We start from the raw sequence: 15,381 nt of genomic DNA, 5'->3' as shown, positions 1-15,381 counted from the left end.
GGTTCTTTGCTTTGCTCCTTTCGTCTATTTTAGCTTTTCTCTTTTTTGTTCTCTTCTCTATATTCAATCTATGGCAATTTTATAAAAAATAGCTACAGTAAATCCTTGAATAAGCCCCCTGGAGGCTTATTTATTGTTTATATTTCTGAATAGGGACTTATTCGAGGGGGGCTTATACCAGGGGGCTTATACCAGGGGGGCTTAAACCAGGGGGGCTTATATAATTATTGTAGACATTAAGAAGACAACATTAAAAGACCTTGTTTATCTTAGTAGGAATTTCTTTATGAGCATTTAATTAATTACTACCAAAAGTATGAATTTGTTGGTGGTAATTCAATAAAACGCCATAGGTAACCTCAGATGGCAAAAATCATCAAATGGAGGGGTCCAATTTGAGAATTTACAGTAGCAGTTGGGCTTATTCGGGGGTTCTTATTGACAATTTGTAGTTCTAGAGTGAGGGCTCATTCGAGGGGGGCTGCTTTTTTTAGGTGGGGTCAATTTGAGAATTTACGGTATTTGATTATGTTATAAAATGCCCAAACAATATTCCTATGCTCCAAGAATATGCTTCCAAGTATTTGCCATAAATATCAAACTGAGCTCAAGATCAAGGCCTGGAGCACCTGCCTTTTTGCAGTTATAAAAGTGTTTCTATAACAGTATTCTTACCCTTTTCTGGTTTTTTTATATAAGTTCTTTACCATCTCTGCCGGCATGCCATACTTATGTGCAACCTTAGAAAAAATCAGAAATTATACAGACCATCACACCACAAATAAGTGTGACATATTGTCATAATTATAATCACTAGGGAAAACTTTCCAGTCAGAGAAGCTAAACCATCATAAATGCTTCTTTAGCATAAAAGGTTATGAATATATGAGAAATTTCTTAAAGGCAATCAAGAGATATAAAAGTGGCTTAAGCCATTTGCCAATCAAAATGAGCCAATCAAGAGCCTGTGAGTGGAATCACACTGCACAATTTCGATTGAAAGAGCTTGATATGAGTTTCAGGAACTAACAAACAGAATGGTGATTTGACAATTGAATAAAGATCTTAATTATCAATAAGACATCACCCGAAGAGAATCATTTTGAACTTGGAAAAAACTTCATACAAACAAACAACCAAGAAGATTAGAACTTACAGCATCCTTCAAATCCTTCAAAGTCAGGTTTTCCAACATTAAAGCATTGTAAACTTTTTCTTCTTCCTTTCTGACATATATAGTCACAGCTAATGAAAAACATTATCATTCTTAGTATAATCCATTAAAAAGGCATAAAAGTTTACGAAATGATCATTTTATGAGTCAGACTTGACTTTTTGTTAAGCCTGTGACAGCCCAAGCTCTAAAAGGCTCAATGTGTAGGTTTAAATGCAATTTCCCAGTCTCTAGGCTATTAAATTTGATCCTAATGATTATCCTGAATTTATAAAAAGCATTTGAATTTTAGTTACTGAGCAAGGGTTCTATGATAATTTGTTGCAACATAAAACTATCTTGTTCTATGCAAAAAATCACATGCTAAAAGTATACGTAAACCAAGAGAAACAATATTAGATAAAACCAAAACAATGGAAAAATCTAGCTCAAGTTACCACTATGCATTTTTCCACCTTTAATAATATTACCTCTATTGCAAGTAATATTAAAGGAGAAATAAAATCACCACATCAAATTGTTCATTTCATTGAGCAACTGATAAACTAACCTGGAGTTTTTCGTTTCATTACTCTACATTTTGGTTGCTTTGGCAACATTGATAAATCCTCCAAGTCAGCCTACGAACATTCACAATATGACTTGATTAGAACAAAAATCTTGAGTTTCATTTGTAAAGTGATTTCATAACATTTTCTTCTCACAAAATTTGCTGGTACACGAGAAATCCATAAAATACACAAATTACACAAAATCACAGCTAAAACAAAATTAACTGCTTATTTAAAACAATTATGACATAAATTTCATGGTATTCTTCCAGACCAATTACTCAAGTTAATTTGACTTTAATCAGTGCGATACTTGGCCAAAATGTTACTCTACCCCTAGATTTTCACACTGGATTTTAACAAACTATAAGATAAAGCAAAAGCAAGCTTGAAAGGAACAAGGGAGACCTTTGCAAAAAATTTCTCAAAAAATAAAGCAAGATAAAGGTCACTTTTTGGAATAAACAAAAGGGCTTAACAATGCTGAGCCTACACCCAGGGGGTTATGTTCCCAATGGTGCTGCCATTGAATATTACTTCTTATTACCTTAGCAACATTTACAGCTGCAGCCAGCTGCCTCTTTGATTCTTGAGATCTAGAAGCAAGACTCAAGGTAATGAAAATGACATTGTACATTGTGCCTTGCTGATATCTATAGAAAAAATTGTCTACTAGAAAACAATGAATCAAAATTGGACCTTTTTATGTAATAAATCCATTACGAAAAAGCAACCTGTGCTATAAAGACAAGAGAACAATTTTATAACAATGAAAAAAAACCTAAGAGAATAGGAGAAAGATGTACCAATTGTGAGTTTGCACAGTTATACATCCGTGCTTCTCTAATTGCTTATCTTTGAAAAAGCATGATAGCTTCCATTTACAAAATCACTTTTGGTATATTCCAAATCCATACAACCTATCTCTCCTAATTTGTTCAAAAAAGAAATCTACAAAATTAATTTCAGCCCTGAAGATGGAAAACATCAGTGAAATCTTGCATTCCTAAAGATGATATTTATCTGAAAGGGTTAGATTCACAAGTCACAACTATCTCAAAACAGATTGGTTGCATTGAAATCATTTTCCACGATCTTTAGCAAAGATCCTATGTAACATGCCTGAATTGTGCCATTTTCTGGCAATTTACAGGCCTGATTACAGCAATTAATAAATGCTGAATTAGTGCCTTCCATTGTCTTTGTTTTATATCCACAACTGTTTCAATATCACAAGCAGGCTTCCTTTTTCAATATTCCAAAATTTGCTTACATGATGGAGAAAATGCCTTTTTGGGAAAGAGAGCTTTCTTGTAACATATTATGTGCAACAAAGTTATTTGATAGATCAATGCATGTCCAACAAAAAGTATAACTTCTGAATATAGGTCTAGGAATTAGGAACAGTTTAACTTATGATGAATGGAAAAAGTGCGACTTTAGTCATGCCCCCAATCTTGAATGCTGGCAGCCACCCCATTTTACTTATATTTTACTTTAACAAAGATGCCAGTTTGAGACTCTGACTAAGCTATGAACATACAACCAATAATCAGTCAAATGTGGTTTGAAAATTGTGGTCTGAAAGTAAAACATCTTATTTAGATAACATGAAGCAAGCAATATATGAAAAAGGTCAAGTTGTTGAGCAATCAAATCAATATTTCAGTTGTGAGAATCAGATTTATGACATATAAGAAAGCCTCTGAAATAAAAGTATGTAAACCGAACAGCATGAAAAGTGTTGCTGGATTAACAATACTTAAGGATCAATGAAGGACAACTGACTTCAAGCATCTTGTGCAAAGCTCTTTTAGCAATGTTTAAAATAATTTCTTTTGAGGCCTTTCGGGTGTTACATACCGAATGGAGGCAAACAATGGTGGTGGTGATGCGGTTGTTGCTGTAGATGTGTGTGACCCTGTACAACTTTCATCTGATGAACAGCTTTTTCCATACTAAAATCAAAAGATATGGACGATATTTTTGCAGTGGGCTACTTTGTCTTGTCAGAGAAGAATCAGCATCTTTCATTTGAACATCAAATTTTCAGAAAATCATAAAAAACTAAGGCCCTTGTTTTCAAAGCTTTGTAGCTTGCAAAGACCTTCAAAATAAATGTCAGCAGTCTTTGCAATGGGAAAAGATGCTATGGCATGACATTTTGTGCCTTTAACTGAACAGAAACCATAAGTAAATTGATGGAGAAACTGTTCTTGTTCTCCTTTAAGGATGCTCAATTTCTGATTAGCTTATAAATTTCCAGGAAGTAATCATAGACTTGTGTTGCAATTATTTGAAGTTCATAGTCCCTACCATCCCACGAAATATTGCTATGCAACATCACTAACTTATTATCACTAAAGTATTATCACTAACGTTGTGGATATCAAAGCAATTTTTCAAAAAAGTATCTTACCATTTGACAGCAAAGCAGGTGGGTAAAAAACAGAGTGCAAAACAGAATTCAGTGTGACATTTTAGACTGGAGTGGGCTTACAAATTTCGAAAAAAATAGCAACTTTAAGGTAATGGAAGTACATTTCATATCAAGAGATGTGTGCCTTACTGCTTGATTGCTGACTTTTCACAATAATATGGCAAGCATAGAATATGCCATTGTACACCTCGAAAACCAAAAGAACTGTCTTTAAATTGGCAACTCTGACTTCCTGATGCTTTGGAAATTTTTTAAACATATTTTCCAACTTTGAGGATGTTGAGTTTTTTTTTAAACTTTCCCTGCAGACTTTTTGTTTTGTATGTGCAATGTTTCGCATGTCTTGGATAATTTTGGCTTGTGCCTTCACACACCACATATTACAAAGACTGGGTTCGGTTGAATCCTGTTAAATTGGACTTTTAAGAGGGGTAAGGAAAGCATCCATTCCAACTTAGCGGAGGCAATGGTACGACAAAATATGATTCATTGCATAATCTCAGCAAGTAAGGAAACATCAACTTACAGTTTGTGTTTTGGGGATGAAAACCCATGGTTTTTCTCCTTTTGTTGATACAGAGTTGAATTTTGTCACCTTGTTTGGACCTTGAAAAATTGAGCTGATGTTGTGTAAAGCTGGAACAGAACAAAACAATATCAATCTTGCTGTGAACGAGAAAACTTTGAGCAAAAAATTATCTTTAGCCACTGCAAAATAAACCAATGAAACTGTTAAGTGGTGCATTAATGTGAAACCCTTTTCAAGTTATGCACAGCATCCCGGACACAGCAGGAACTTTGTGAGCAACGAAACAATCATTACATATACATAATACAAACATTAAGAAATTGGTTTTTTTATTATTCCTATATTACAGTGCTCAATAGGATTGCACGTAGAGTGTGATATAGTTTGGAGTTGAAGAAAATAAAACTACATGTTAAATCTCTACAAACCTGTTTTGTGAATAACACACTCTTCAGGAGATGTCCTCAAATTTGAGTTATTCAACTGAAGAGGAAGACGTGAGAATCTCCTGAAGAGTGAGTTATTCACAAAACAGGCTTGTAGAGATTAAACATGTAAATTTGTTTTCTTCAACTCTAAACTGATACAGTGATTACATATATATAATACACACTCATTCTGTGTATAAAACAATCATAACAATGTTTTGAGTAAATTAGCAGCAGGAGCTCAATAAGGCTTGTGCATAAAGTTTTTGACAGCTACTTTTTGCATTGATGCAAGATTCTAAGCCTGAAGAAATACATCCAGGAAAATGATGAAGTTATGTTTTCAGGTTAATTAATTGAAGAAAATTCCCCTTATTTATCTCACAAAGCGAGACATGGATCCTAGCAATTGGTTTGAAACACAATAGTTTCGAATAAACACCTCCTATACATCAAACAGGGCTTTTATGTATAAAAAATTAATGTGCATGACCCAAAGCTTGGGTGACAAAACGAGTCATGTGAATAAATTTATTTGATAACACAAAATAATAAAGTTTTTTCTATTGAAACACTAAACTTAACAAAACTCTCAAAATGACCTAAATGCTACATTGTATAGTTACGTTCATGTTCTAGATTCTATCATCACTGTCTGACTTTGACGAATTTGCCTTAGATGAAAACTAGATTTCTTTTGAAGTTTAGTTGCTTTTTTGATGATCTATTTTCATTCTCCTTTTGATTTCATATATTTATCCCCAGCTCTCTCAATGATATTTCCCCAGCTCATCTGTATTCCAAAGATAGCGATATAACATGCAATCCAATTTCCACGAAGGATCATGTGCGACACAGCAACGTGTCAGTGAAATTAGGAACATGAAGAATTTTCAATTATTTTCAGAAAAGTTAAAAATAAAACAGCAAAAACAAAAAACATACCAACAAATAGCACAATTAATACTGTGTCAGTCCATGTAAAATCAGGCCCTATGTCCATTATTCCATTTTTATACAAATACAGAGTCTTTAAAACAGAGTCATGTTCAAAGTTTTCAAGCGAAAATACAGTCATTTAAAAACAAAACATTCTGATTGGAACAGCAAAAATGAAGTCATTTAAGAACGGAGCCATTTTTAAATGAACTCTTTTAAAAAATTGAAAACGGATTGATTTGAAAACGAATTCGTTCATCTTCAGTATCAACACGAGCTTCAGCAAAGGGTACGAAAGCGGACAAAAACAGAGAAATGGGGACTTTATCATTAGACCAAAACCTTTGGCTTTGCTTTGACCAAAACGGTGTAGGCCGGAGCAATGTGAATGGCTCAATAATATGGAAAACGAAGGATTCGAAAACGAAGACAAACGAGAACAGAGAAACGGAAACAGGGCTTCGATGTCAAATTTTCCGTTTTGAAAAATATCAAGTAGATTGGCCTATCAACATCCGGTAATTGCTCTATTCAACAGAAATATTTATCACTAGATGCGCAATTAACCGCTCCGAAAGGAAACATCGGGTGCGTGCCTGCGCGCTCGCAAATTTTGCAGATAAATTTCCCCATTAAATCGCTATGCAAAGGTTGCAGTTTAAGTCTATAATAGCACCAAGAATGTTGTATTCTAATATTTAGCAATGAAATCAACAGCACTTGGTTTAAACCAATTCAAAAATATTTCATGATATATATCATAACATGTACCTGAATTTGAACCATTTTTTAAAAATTTTAAGAGTCTTCTCTCAGCACTTTTAGACTCATCTTTGTTTTTTCTTTCTGCGCCCTATCAAATGAAGGTTTGTTAAAATAATACTGTACAATACAAAAAGAAACTTGCATTGAAACACATACATATGTCAGAAACATATATATAAAGCTTTTACTTTGCCTTAAATCTCGTTAAAGTGTAACAAAAATTTTGGTGCTCCATCAACACATATGTAAACACCTTCCAGGAGAATAAGAACAGCAATCAAAGATAATTTTCTCAAGAATAAAAATACACTTACATGACAAAAGTATTAGGCCCAAGAAGAAGAAAATGGCAGCTCGGAAACTTGTTTGAAAAAATTTGGTTGTTGTGGGGAAGACTTAAGAAAGTCAGCAAAAAATGCAAATCCCAGCAAATTCAATTTGTTTTGCTACCTTTCAGTAGAAAAATCAAAATTTCACAGCAAAATGGTAAATATTAAAAACTTTCGTTGCAATGTTGAAAACAGAAAAATAAACACAAAAAAGAAGAGAGCTAATGAAAAGCTTTGGTCTACCAGGTCATCCATTTGCCAAAATTTGGTTGCTGCAAGTGAACAAAATCAAACTTAAATCAGTCCATTCTCCATAAAACCCATCCAAATTCTTTGTTGCTTGCAGATATTTTTAAACATTTTCACTTAAGGCTGTAGAAGAGATCAAAAGGAAATAGGTCCACTTAAAATTAGCTCCTTTAAAACGTTTTTTGAGATGTTTTCCACAGCAATGGTAGCTGCATCCGTACAAATCTTGAGGTCTTCCAACAAATTACTAAACAAAAAAGTTGTACTTGTTTGAAGAAAGTTGTTATTGTTCTAATTTATCTAATTCATGCATATTTATGCTTATTTTATACAAATGGTCAAATCACTGTCGAAAATATCAGCTATCAATCTTGTAATGCTTCAACTGATTTTCTTTGTTGTCCTTTGAGCATACGGTTACCAGCCGTTTTGTTTTTAGGCCATCGTCCTAATACTTTTGTCACATAAGTGTACAGTTACGCTTACACAGAAAAACAAAGACATGGTACCTTATCTCTAAATACTTTTATCTGACAAAACGCACGATAGACAGGGTCTTCATCTTGCTTGGATAAATCTTCGTAGGTGTCAACTTGCAGGTGTAGAGGGATACCCTAGAAAAAAAAAGATGAATAATGACTTTGAATAATGATGAATTTAAGTCGGATTTTCTAAAGTTCAATATACATATATTCAAATTATTATATACATAAAAATCAACCATTAAAGGAACTTAAACATAATTATTCACTGGAAAACTTCAGCACTTCTTTTTTCAGGAGTCCTTTGGCATACAGGGTTTTTCTGTAATTGTCACTATTTTCCTACTGAAATTTGCAAAGTATAATGGCCATATAAATTCAAATATCTGCTTGCAGTATCAGCTATTTTTGCTTGCTATGTAGACTTTTATTCTGTGCTGTCCATAACCTATAGGGTCTTTAAGGTCATGCATTTCTTTGAATGAGTTTGACATCCTTTATTCTGCAACCTAAAAATCTGACGGATTTCAAGCCACATTGAAGCCACAAATTCATGATAATGAATGGGCTAAATCTGATTATGTAAAATCAAATCAAGACAAAGTTACCTTTACACCCTTCTGTGGTGAGAAATCTGTGCTTAGGCAGTTAATACGAATAACGACCTGCAAGAAATGAATAAGACATTACCTTAAATCCTCAAATCAGCCCTCTGGGCTCAACGGGGGAGGGTTAAAACAAGGGAAGGCAAATAAAAAATACTTTCAAGTTTCCATACAAATAGAACGTTTATCTTCTTTACTATTTTAAAGTTCATTTCAACTGCAAATTCATTTGATAACTCCTTCTAAATTATCAAACCAAAATATATTTAAATCAACACAAAAATGTTATATCCAAAATATTTATATATGCATTTCTTTCTGTGGTCTAGTCTTTAGAGTCTCGTCTATTTTGCCACTGAATGTGTTATCGAAACGTTCTGGTGCATCAATATTAAGCTACGATTGGGGCCTGTTTGGGTGGAGGTCTATTTGAAAGGCCTATTAACAACATTAACTTCAAGGGTGAGTGCTTAATCGATGGGATGCTTCAGAGGCGGGAATTCATTTCTAAGGTGAGGAGAAAAATCTCCAAAAACAAGTAAATTTGCTGACAAATGACACAATTCTCCAAAAAAGCCTTTTAAACTGTTTTGAACCCCACTAGAACCTCACAATTTCCACCGTTGGAGGATTTATATGGGTGCCCAATTCGAAGATTTGGGGAAGTTGATTTAGTGAACATGACATGGATTGTGAAAACAGATTTGTCAGTAACATGCCTAATCACTAGTGCTACCCGTTTCCAATGTCTTGGGATCAGGCTTGATATCAAATGTAAGAGACTAAGAGAGTAAGAGAGTAAGAGAGTAAGAGAGTAAGAGAGTAAGAGAGTAAGAGAGTTAAGAGAGTAAGAGAGTAAGAGAGTAAGAGAGTAAGAGAGTAAGAGAGTAAGAGAGTAAGAGAGTTGAGAGAGTAAGAGAGTAAGAGAGTAAGAGAGTAAGAGAGTAAAGTACAGGAAAACACTGGTAATGATTGTAACTACAAAATGATTATTGCCTCTGCTACTTAAGTGTTGCAGGTAAGCATTTGGAGTCATGAACTTGCCAAACTTGACTTGGGGAATAACCTAAAGAAGCCTAGACATTATTGTAGTCTATCAGTTTGGCTTTAGCGGTGTTTTAATGAGCAAAATTTAGCAAAATAAAGAGCAAATAACAAATTACGAAATTGTCACTTCCTCACCAATAAACCATTAAAAACAATGATTTATCATCGATCATATAACTTTCAAACGGGCCAGCAGTTGGTTAAAATTACACAAAAAGATACAATGAAATATATTAGGGAACTAATGAAGGCCATACGTCTTTTAGTAATTGTGTGAATTTAGCTAACCTTGGCTTTACCATGGGGATTCCAAGTGAATCCAAATGCATTGTAACCTATTTCATCAATGAACTCATCCACATTCTGGCAAGCCTTCCTGTCAATATCGAATGCCCTTTGGTTTGGATTTGGCTGCTGTGAACACCAAAAGTGCCAGTGGTTCATTTCATTTCTTGGATCTTTCTCATCCCGGAATGCCAGATAAATAAACGACTACAGAAGAAAAAAAACAACAACAAATAAGATTTTTGCAACAGTATAAAGAGCCTTAGAATGATGTTTGGATATCTTTTTATCAACAATTAGTAAGTCTATCGCAAGGAAAATAAAAGCCACACTTCTTTATCAAGTACGTTAAAGACCAATTCACCTTACCAGGCCTAATAAAACTTCTTTAGGTATATAAGGTATTGCCCATATATACTGCAAACGCTGTAAAAAAACACTGGTGTGCCGATTTAACTGAGTATCTTTCTCTTGAAGACAATATGATATTCATCTTGACTGTAATTTCTCTTTATTCATGCGATTACGAATTTCATTGATAATTCTCTGACTGTGTCCTTTGCTGTCATCCTGTGCAGCATTTCCGATAAGAAAGCTTTGCACAAGTAGTTCTCAATTCATGGTTCGTAGAGTAGCTAAACAGTGCTCTCTCAATTTTTCAAATCATTACTACCAATCTTTTGACTATCCCGCCATCACGCAAGAAGGGAATTTAAATCAACTAGATATTTCAAATATCTGTACCTCGGTTTTTCAAAATTAATGTACCTCGTTTGATAACACTCTGCCGCAACTGGGCCAGATCTAAGCACCTTTGCAAAAACTAGCTTGTCAATAATTGATCGACATCTCTCTCAAGTATCAAACTAACTTATTTATATGTAGTTGAAAAGTTGAGAACAAACCTTTACTCTGTCACTGGGAACTGAAGATGGTTTTGTAGCTTCGCAAGTAATGGCATAAAATTGGCCTAAAACAATAAAAAAACCTGTAACTAGAAAGCAAAATACTTCTGTATTCTTCTATGCATACTTGAAAAGTGTTAAAATGTAGGTAGGTACTCTAGCACAGCTTTCTACAAACCTTTATTCAGGTATGTCAACGAATCCTCCCCTTTTTTCTGGATGATTGAAGTCTGTGCTTCCAAAATATTTATATATCTGAAAAAGAATATGTTCATGAGCTACAAAATGTTAAAACTGTCACCATTTGCGTGACTGTGTAATTAGACTGATTCATAAAAAAACACGCATTTGCTTCAGAGTATGAGGAATATCTTAAAGAAACCTTGTCACTTTTATCATACGTGACATAATAAAAAACCAGGTCAGCTCAGTCTAGTCTACTCTATGTTCAAAATTCTAAACATATTACAACCCAAAAAGAATATGGGAAAGATAAGCCGCCAATTGTACATTGCCTAAAAAAGGGAGGTGTAGAATTGTGATTTATTGATATATTTCTTTAATGATATTATATTGAATTAAAAGAACCTGAAAAAATCATAATATTATTTACAGTTGGATTAAAAATAATTATGGTTAGAACTAATCAAGAACAACTATTTAAAACAAATGAGATGTAATTATAATCACTAAAAAGACATAAAAATATACTTCTGGTGTAATCCCCGCAGGGTGAGACTCTTTATCTACAAAATTTGCATGAGCTTTTGTTACCTTTCCCCTCTTTTCACTGTAGAACCAGAACAAAGGTATACTAAACGCACAAAAATTTTAGAAAGAGGGAAAATGTAGGAAATCAAGAAACAAAAAGGTAGTAAATAACTGTACCTTTCATCTTCTGAACAAGTCAATGTTTGTTGTACACAGTCTGTTCCAAATGTAGCCTATAAAAGAGGCAACAAAACATAAAAGTCAAAAAATAACATGAAACATAGATTGTTAATTATTTGAATATTATTATAATACGGATAAACACTTAATTTGGATTTAAATATAGCAACTTGGTGGCCAGTCAAAATGCAAGGAATCATCTCAAGAATTAAGAACATTTCAACAGAAATCCAATTTAAAATAGAAATCAGGCATGGATTTACTTTCAACACATAAAATAATCTACCACTCTTTTATGCAGCTCATTATGCAAAGGAAAAACCTTAAGTACATTTCATACACTAAGCATGGAAATTATTTAAAACAAAAATAAAGAAAACATACAAGTTCCTTTTCACCAGCTAGAAATCCATAAGTTGAACCATCATCTGGCGAAGTTGGGGAGCTGCAAGACAAATACAAAGCTAATTATAAAATTATCTAATAGACAAGATCAATTCTTTTGGAAAGCCCACACCAGTTCTTTCCAATTATCTAAATACATTAAATGTTAATTTGGAAAAATAAATCATTGCGTCTGTCAAAACCATAAATTATATTTTGTCAACTGCAATTCATAGGACAAAATGTAAAATAACATAAATAAAAACTTTCAAAATTTAATGACTAACGTTCTTTCTGGTTTCACATTTATTTCTTTGCCGGGTGGTAATTCCTAAAATGAGTAAAAGAATATTTTACAGCAAAATATTCCAGAATGATACACTTAATTAAAAAAATAATGAAACACCTTTGAAAATTGTATGCATTGAATTTTGATAGAACTTTTCATAAAATTTTCACAAGATGCTGTTTATGCTTTGAAGAATTTGCCAATAAATTTGCAAATATCAACGGTAAAAATCAATCAGGCTTTAAAACATTTACAAGTTGTTTTTCAAGATGAAGAACACTTACAAGTAGCTGTCAAAGATCGTTTTTAAAAGAATAACAAGGAAAGTTATCAAGCAACTCAGCAAATGTTGGCTCATTGAGCAGCACTCCTGTGGGCAAAAAGTTTTTCTACACTAAAATTTAACATGGGTTGATAGACCAAAGACGATTTTCTTGACAACATGTCTCTTGTGCAGGACGGAGAAGCAATAGAAATCTGTTTGGCTAATCTCTGAAAAAATTTTGTGATAATGTCACATTGTCATTTTAAGGTTTTTCAACTTGTGCTCATATTTTGCATGAATACGGAGTAATTCAAAGAGGTTACTAGAACTCAAAAAACTAAGTTTGAGCATTTTTAGGATATGACCAAAATACCAAAAACTGCATGTATACTTTCTACTGGAAGATGTAGCAAAATGTAGCACCAATCATTTCATAGAAGTGATACAATCTGTACTGACACAGGCTTACCTCATCTGCTGCTGATGCAGAGACACTGACAGTTGCTGATGTTGTTGAGAACGGTGAGTCTTCGTCATTGAGTTGCCTTCTGGAATATAAAAACACATAAAAAATAAATATAGAGGCAAGACTGTATATTACACAGAAGTTGAAAGCAGTGGCGGATACCTGTGGGGAGGTGGGGGCATCCCTCTCCAAAAATTCACAAGTTTAAGAAAAGTTCTCCTGCTTGAACAAATTTGATTCTTTTATCACTTAATTATAACTCTTTGAACTATACCAATTTATTAAATATAACCTCAGAATGCCAAGGGTAGCTTTCTCCTTTTTTCTTTCTAAAGCTGCTTCTTTCTAAAGCAATTTCCTAATACACTGAGCTTTATCCACGATCTTATTAATCTCTGAAGAGGCTAAGACCATCACAGAGATCTAGCTTTGTCCTTGTATTTCTACTCATTCGTCAATTTTTTGTTTTATTGTATTAAGCTCATGATCATTATGATACTCTTGAAGTTGCATAAGTTTTATGTAATAGGGGGAGTTTGCGGGCTGGAATGTGCTCTAAGTGTAGAGTGAAACAATAATTAGTGTTCCTAAGGAATACCATCTAGGTAACAACATTGCATAGCAAAATCTAACGATCTGTTAGTACAGTACAACTATCACGACAAAAAGCACAGCGAGCCATTCAAAATAAATATGAAATCAATTAAGATTTTTGTCTCCCCTCGTTTCACTCCAGTTTAAAGCTATTGACAACAGCATTATCTGCAGTGAGGGCAGAACAGATTTTTAGAAAATATACCGCAAGAAAATTTGAGTGACTCCCTCCCTAGAGGTGTAAGAAAGTGTATTTTTTTGTTTCTATGCTAAAATAAGGCCTCGTTCAATCACAAATGCATTCGTTATGAATCAGATACATAATCAATATGTTAATCAATATGTTATGAATAAAAATGCGCTTTAAAAACAGAGCATATTAAACAAATCGAAATAAAACCGATCAAAGTAAAAACATATCCTTCCTAATCACTCAACAACATATGTGAGGTGCAACTAAATCTTCAAAAACCTTTTGACTTGCCATAAAAGAATTTTACTTGGCCAAGACAAACAATTGCTTGAATAATGTTCTAAGTAGTATAGTTTCTTACTTTTTAACATCTTTTGGGTATCTTGAGAAGAAATGTTCATCTAAACCAATGCAAGACATCCGTAGAATAGCATTAATGAAATCATTAAGTGAATGACAATAAGTATTTTCCTAAATACCTTTGTCTCCTCCCCTCCCCAAAAGCAGAAAGAAGTTTCCATCATTGATGAAAGATTTTTCAAATAAAATCTTAGTTTGCGCGGTTCTTTTATGTTAAATATGATAGATCCATAACGCAGGCTTAGAATTGAAGTTTACCAACCCCTTTGTCTGGGAATCCTGAGCTGCTGTGGCATCTTCTCCAGATGAGTCCTGCAAATTGAAACTAACTGTAATAGTATGGAGCATTAACAAACTCTTGAAGAAAAGACTTTATAGAATATAAATCCCTTGGACACATTTTGTCTTTGACACATTTTGAGAGTTGATGATTGCCACTGATGGGACTGAAAAACTAGGAGAACCTCATTGAGATATTTGGAACTTTCCAATTTCATTTGATTTCTTTGTTCATGTCATTGTCAAAAACACTTTCACAACTCTCTTTTATATGCAGATGATACAACAAGAGACAAATAACAGGATAGTTTTTTGAAAGACATTTACCTTATTCACAAATATAGCTGGCAGGAGTAAAGGCATTCTGTAAAAACATTCCACAAGAAAAAAGCTTAAGATGGTGTGCCTGCATGAGTTTAATTGTTGGTTTATGTTGTAAACCAAGATTTTATTTGCTCAGAATAGTTAGACTTTGTGTGATTCACCTAGAATACTTTCTCAAGAACATCACAATTTAAATCAGTTACTAGAAGTGAACAGTTATCAATGCAAGCACTAAAACACAATCACAGCAGTGTGTAATTTCATGTGACACGTTTCAAAGGTTGAGAATGACTTCCCAGGTTTCAAAGACGCAAACGGCGAATGCCTGAATTATTATATCACAGAATATAACACTTGCTTCTTTGACATGTGCAAAAAAGGAATTGACAAGACAATTTTAGAAATTGTAGATCATAAGAGAATTAGCAGAAAGAGAATGTATCCTACAAAAACACAAAAACAAAATCAGAAAAATGAAAGTCATAGCCTGTCGATTTCAAAACAATCAAAATTAACTTAAAATTTATAAGTTTGGAATTTATATTGATGTTTCGTAGTCTATTATCTTGCTTTGTAACTTTGATAAATCATGTTAGATAATCTCTAAT

The 15,381-nt window shown here is 33.5% G+C and overlaps 1 protein-coding gene across 3 annotated transcripts in view; it reads right to left on the bottom strand.

The window, feature by feature from the left end:
* LOC135686579 (grainyhead-like protein 2 homolog) overlaps positions 1-15,381 on the bottom strand; it is a 28,165-nt gene that overhangs the window by 2,335 nt on the left and 10,449 nt on the right. For all 3 annotated transcript variants that reach the window (XM_065202843.2, XM_065202845.2, XM_065202844.2), the window contains 17 exons: positions 14,433-14,482; positions 13,027-13,105; positions 12,291-12,334; positions 12,004-12,064; positions 11,617-11,672; positions 10,907-10,983; positions 10,729-10,793; positions 9,827-10,030; positions 8,495-8,551; positions 7,914-8,018; positions 6,833-6,914; positions 4,692-4,801; positions 3,589-3,683; positions 2,273-2,321; positions 1,725-1,794; positions 1,157-1,245; positions 676-740 (listed from right to left, as the gene is read on the bottom strand). In XM_065202843.2, the coding sequence (XP_065058915.1) occupies positions 676-740; positions 1,157-1,245; positions 1,725-1,794; positions 2,273-2,321; positions 3,589-3,683; positions 4,692-4,801; positions 6,833-6,914; positions 7,914-8,018; positions 8,495-8,551; positions 9,827-10,030; positions 10,729-10,793; positions 10,907-10,983; positions 11,617-11,672; positions 12,004-12,064; positions 12,291-12,334; positions 13,027-13,105; positions 14,433-14,482 (1,358 nt within the window). The remainder of the gene's footprint in view (positions 1-675; positions 741-1,156; positions 1,246-1,724; positions 1,795-2,272; positions 2,322-3,588; positions 3,684-4,691; positions 4,802-6,832; positions 6,915-7,913; positions 8,019-8,494; positions 8,552-9,826; positions 10,031-10,728; positions 10,794-10,906; positions 10,984-11,616; positions 11,673-12,003; positions 12,065-12,290; positions 12,335-13,026; positions 13,106-14,432; positions 14,483-15,381) is intronic.

The sequence above is a fragment of the Rhopilema esculentum genome, chromosome 6 (genome assembly GCF_057945365.1).
Source record: "Rhopilema esculentum isolate cy_ngs chromosome 6, ASM5794536v1, whole genome shotgun sequence".
NCBI lineage: Eukaryota > Metazoa > Cnidaria > Scyphozoa > Rhizostomeae > Rhizostomatidae > Rhopilema > Rhopilema esculentum.
This window is presented reverse-complemented; position numbering and strand designations above follow the sequence as displayed.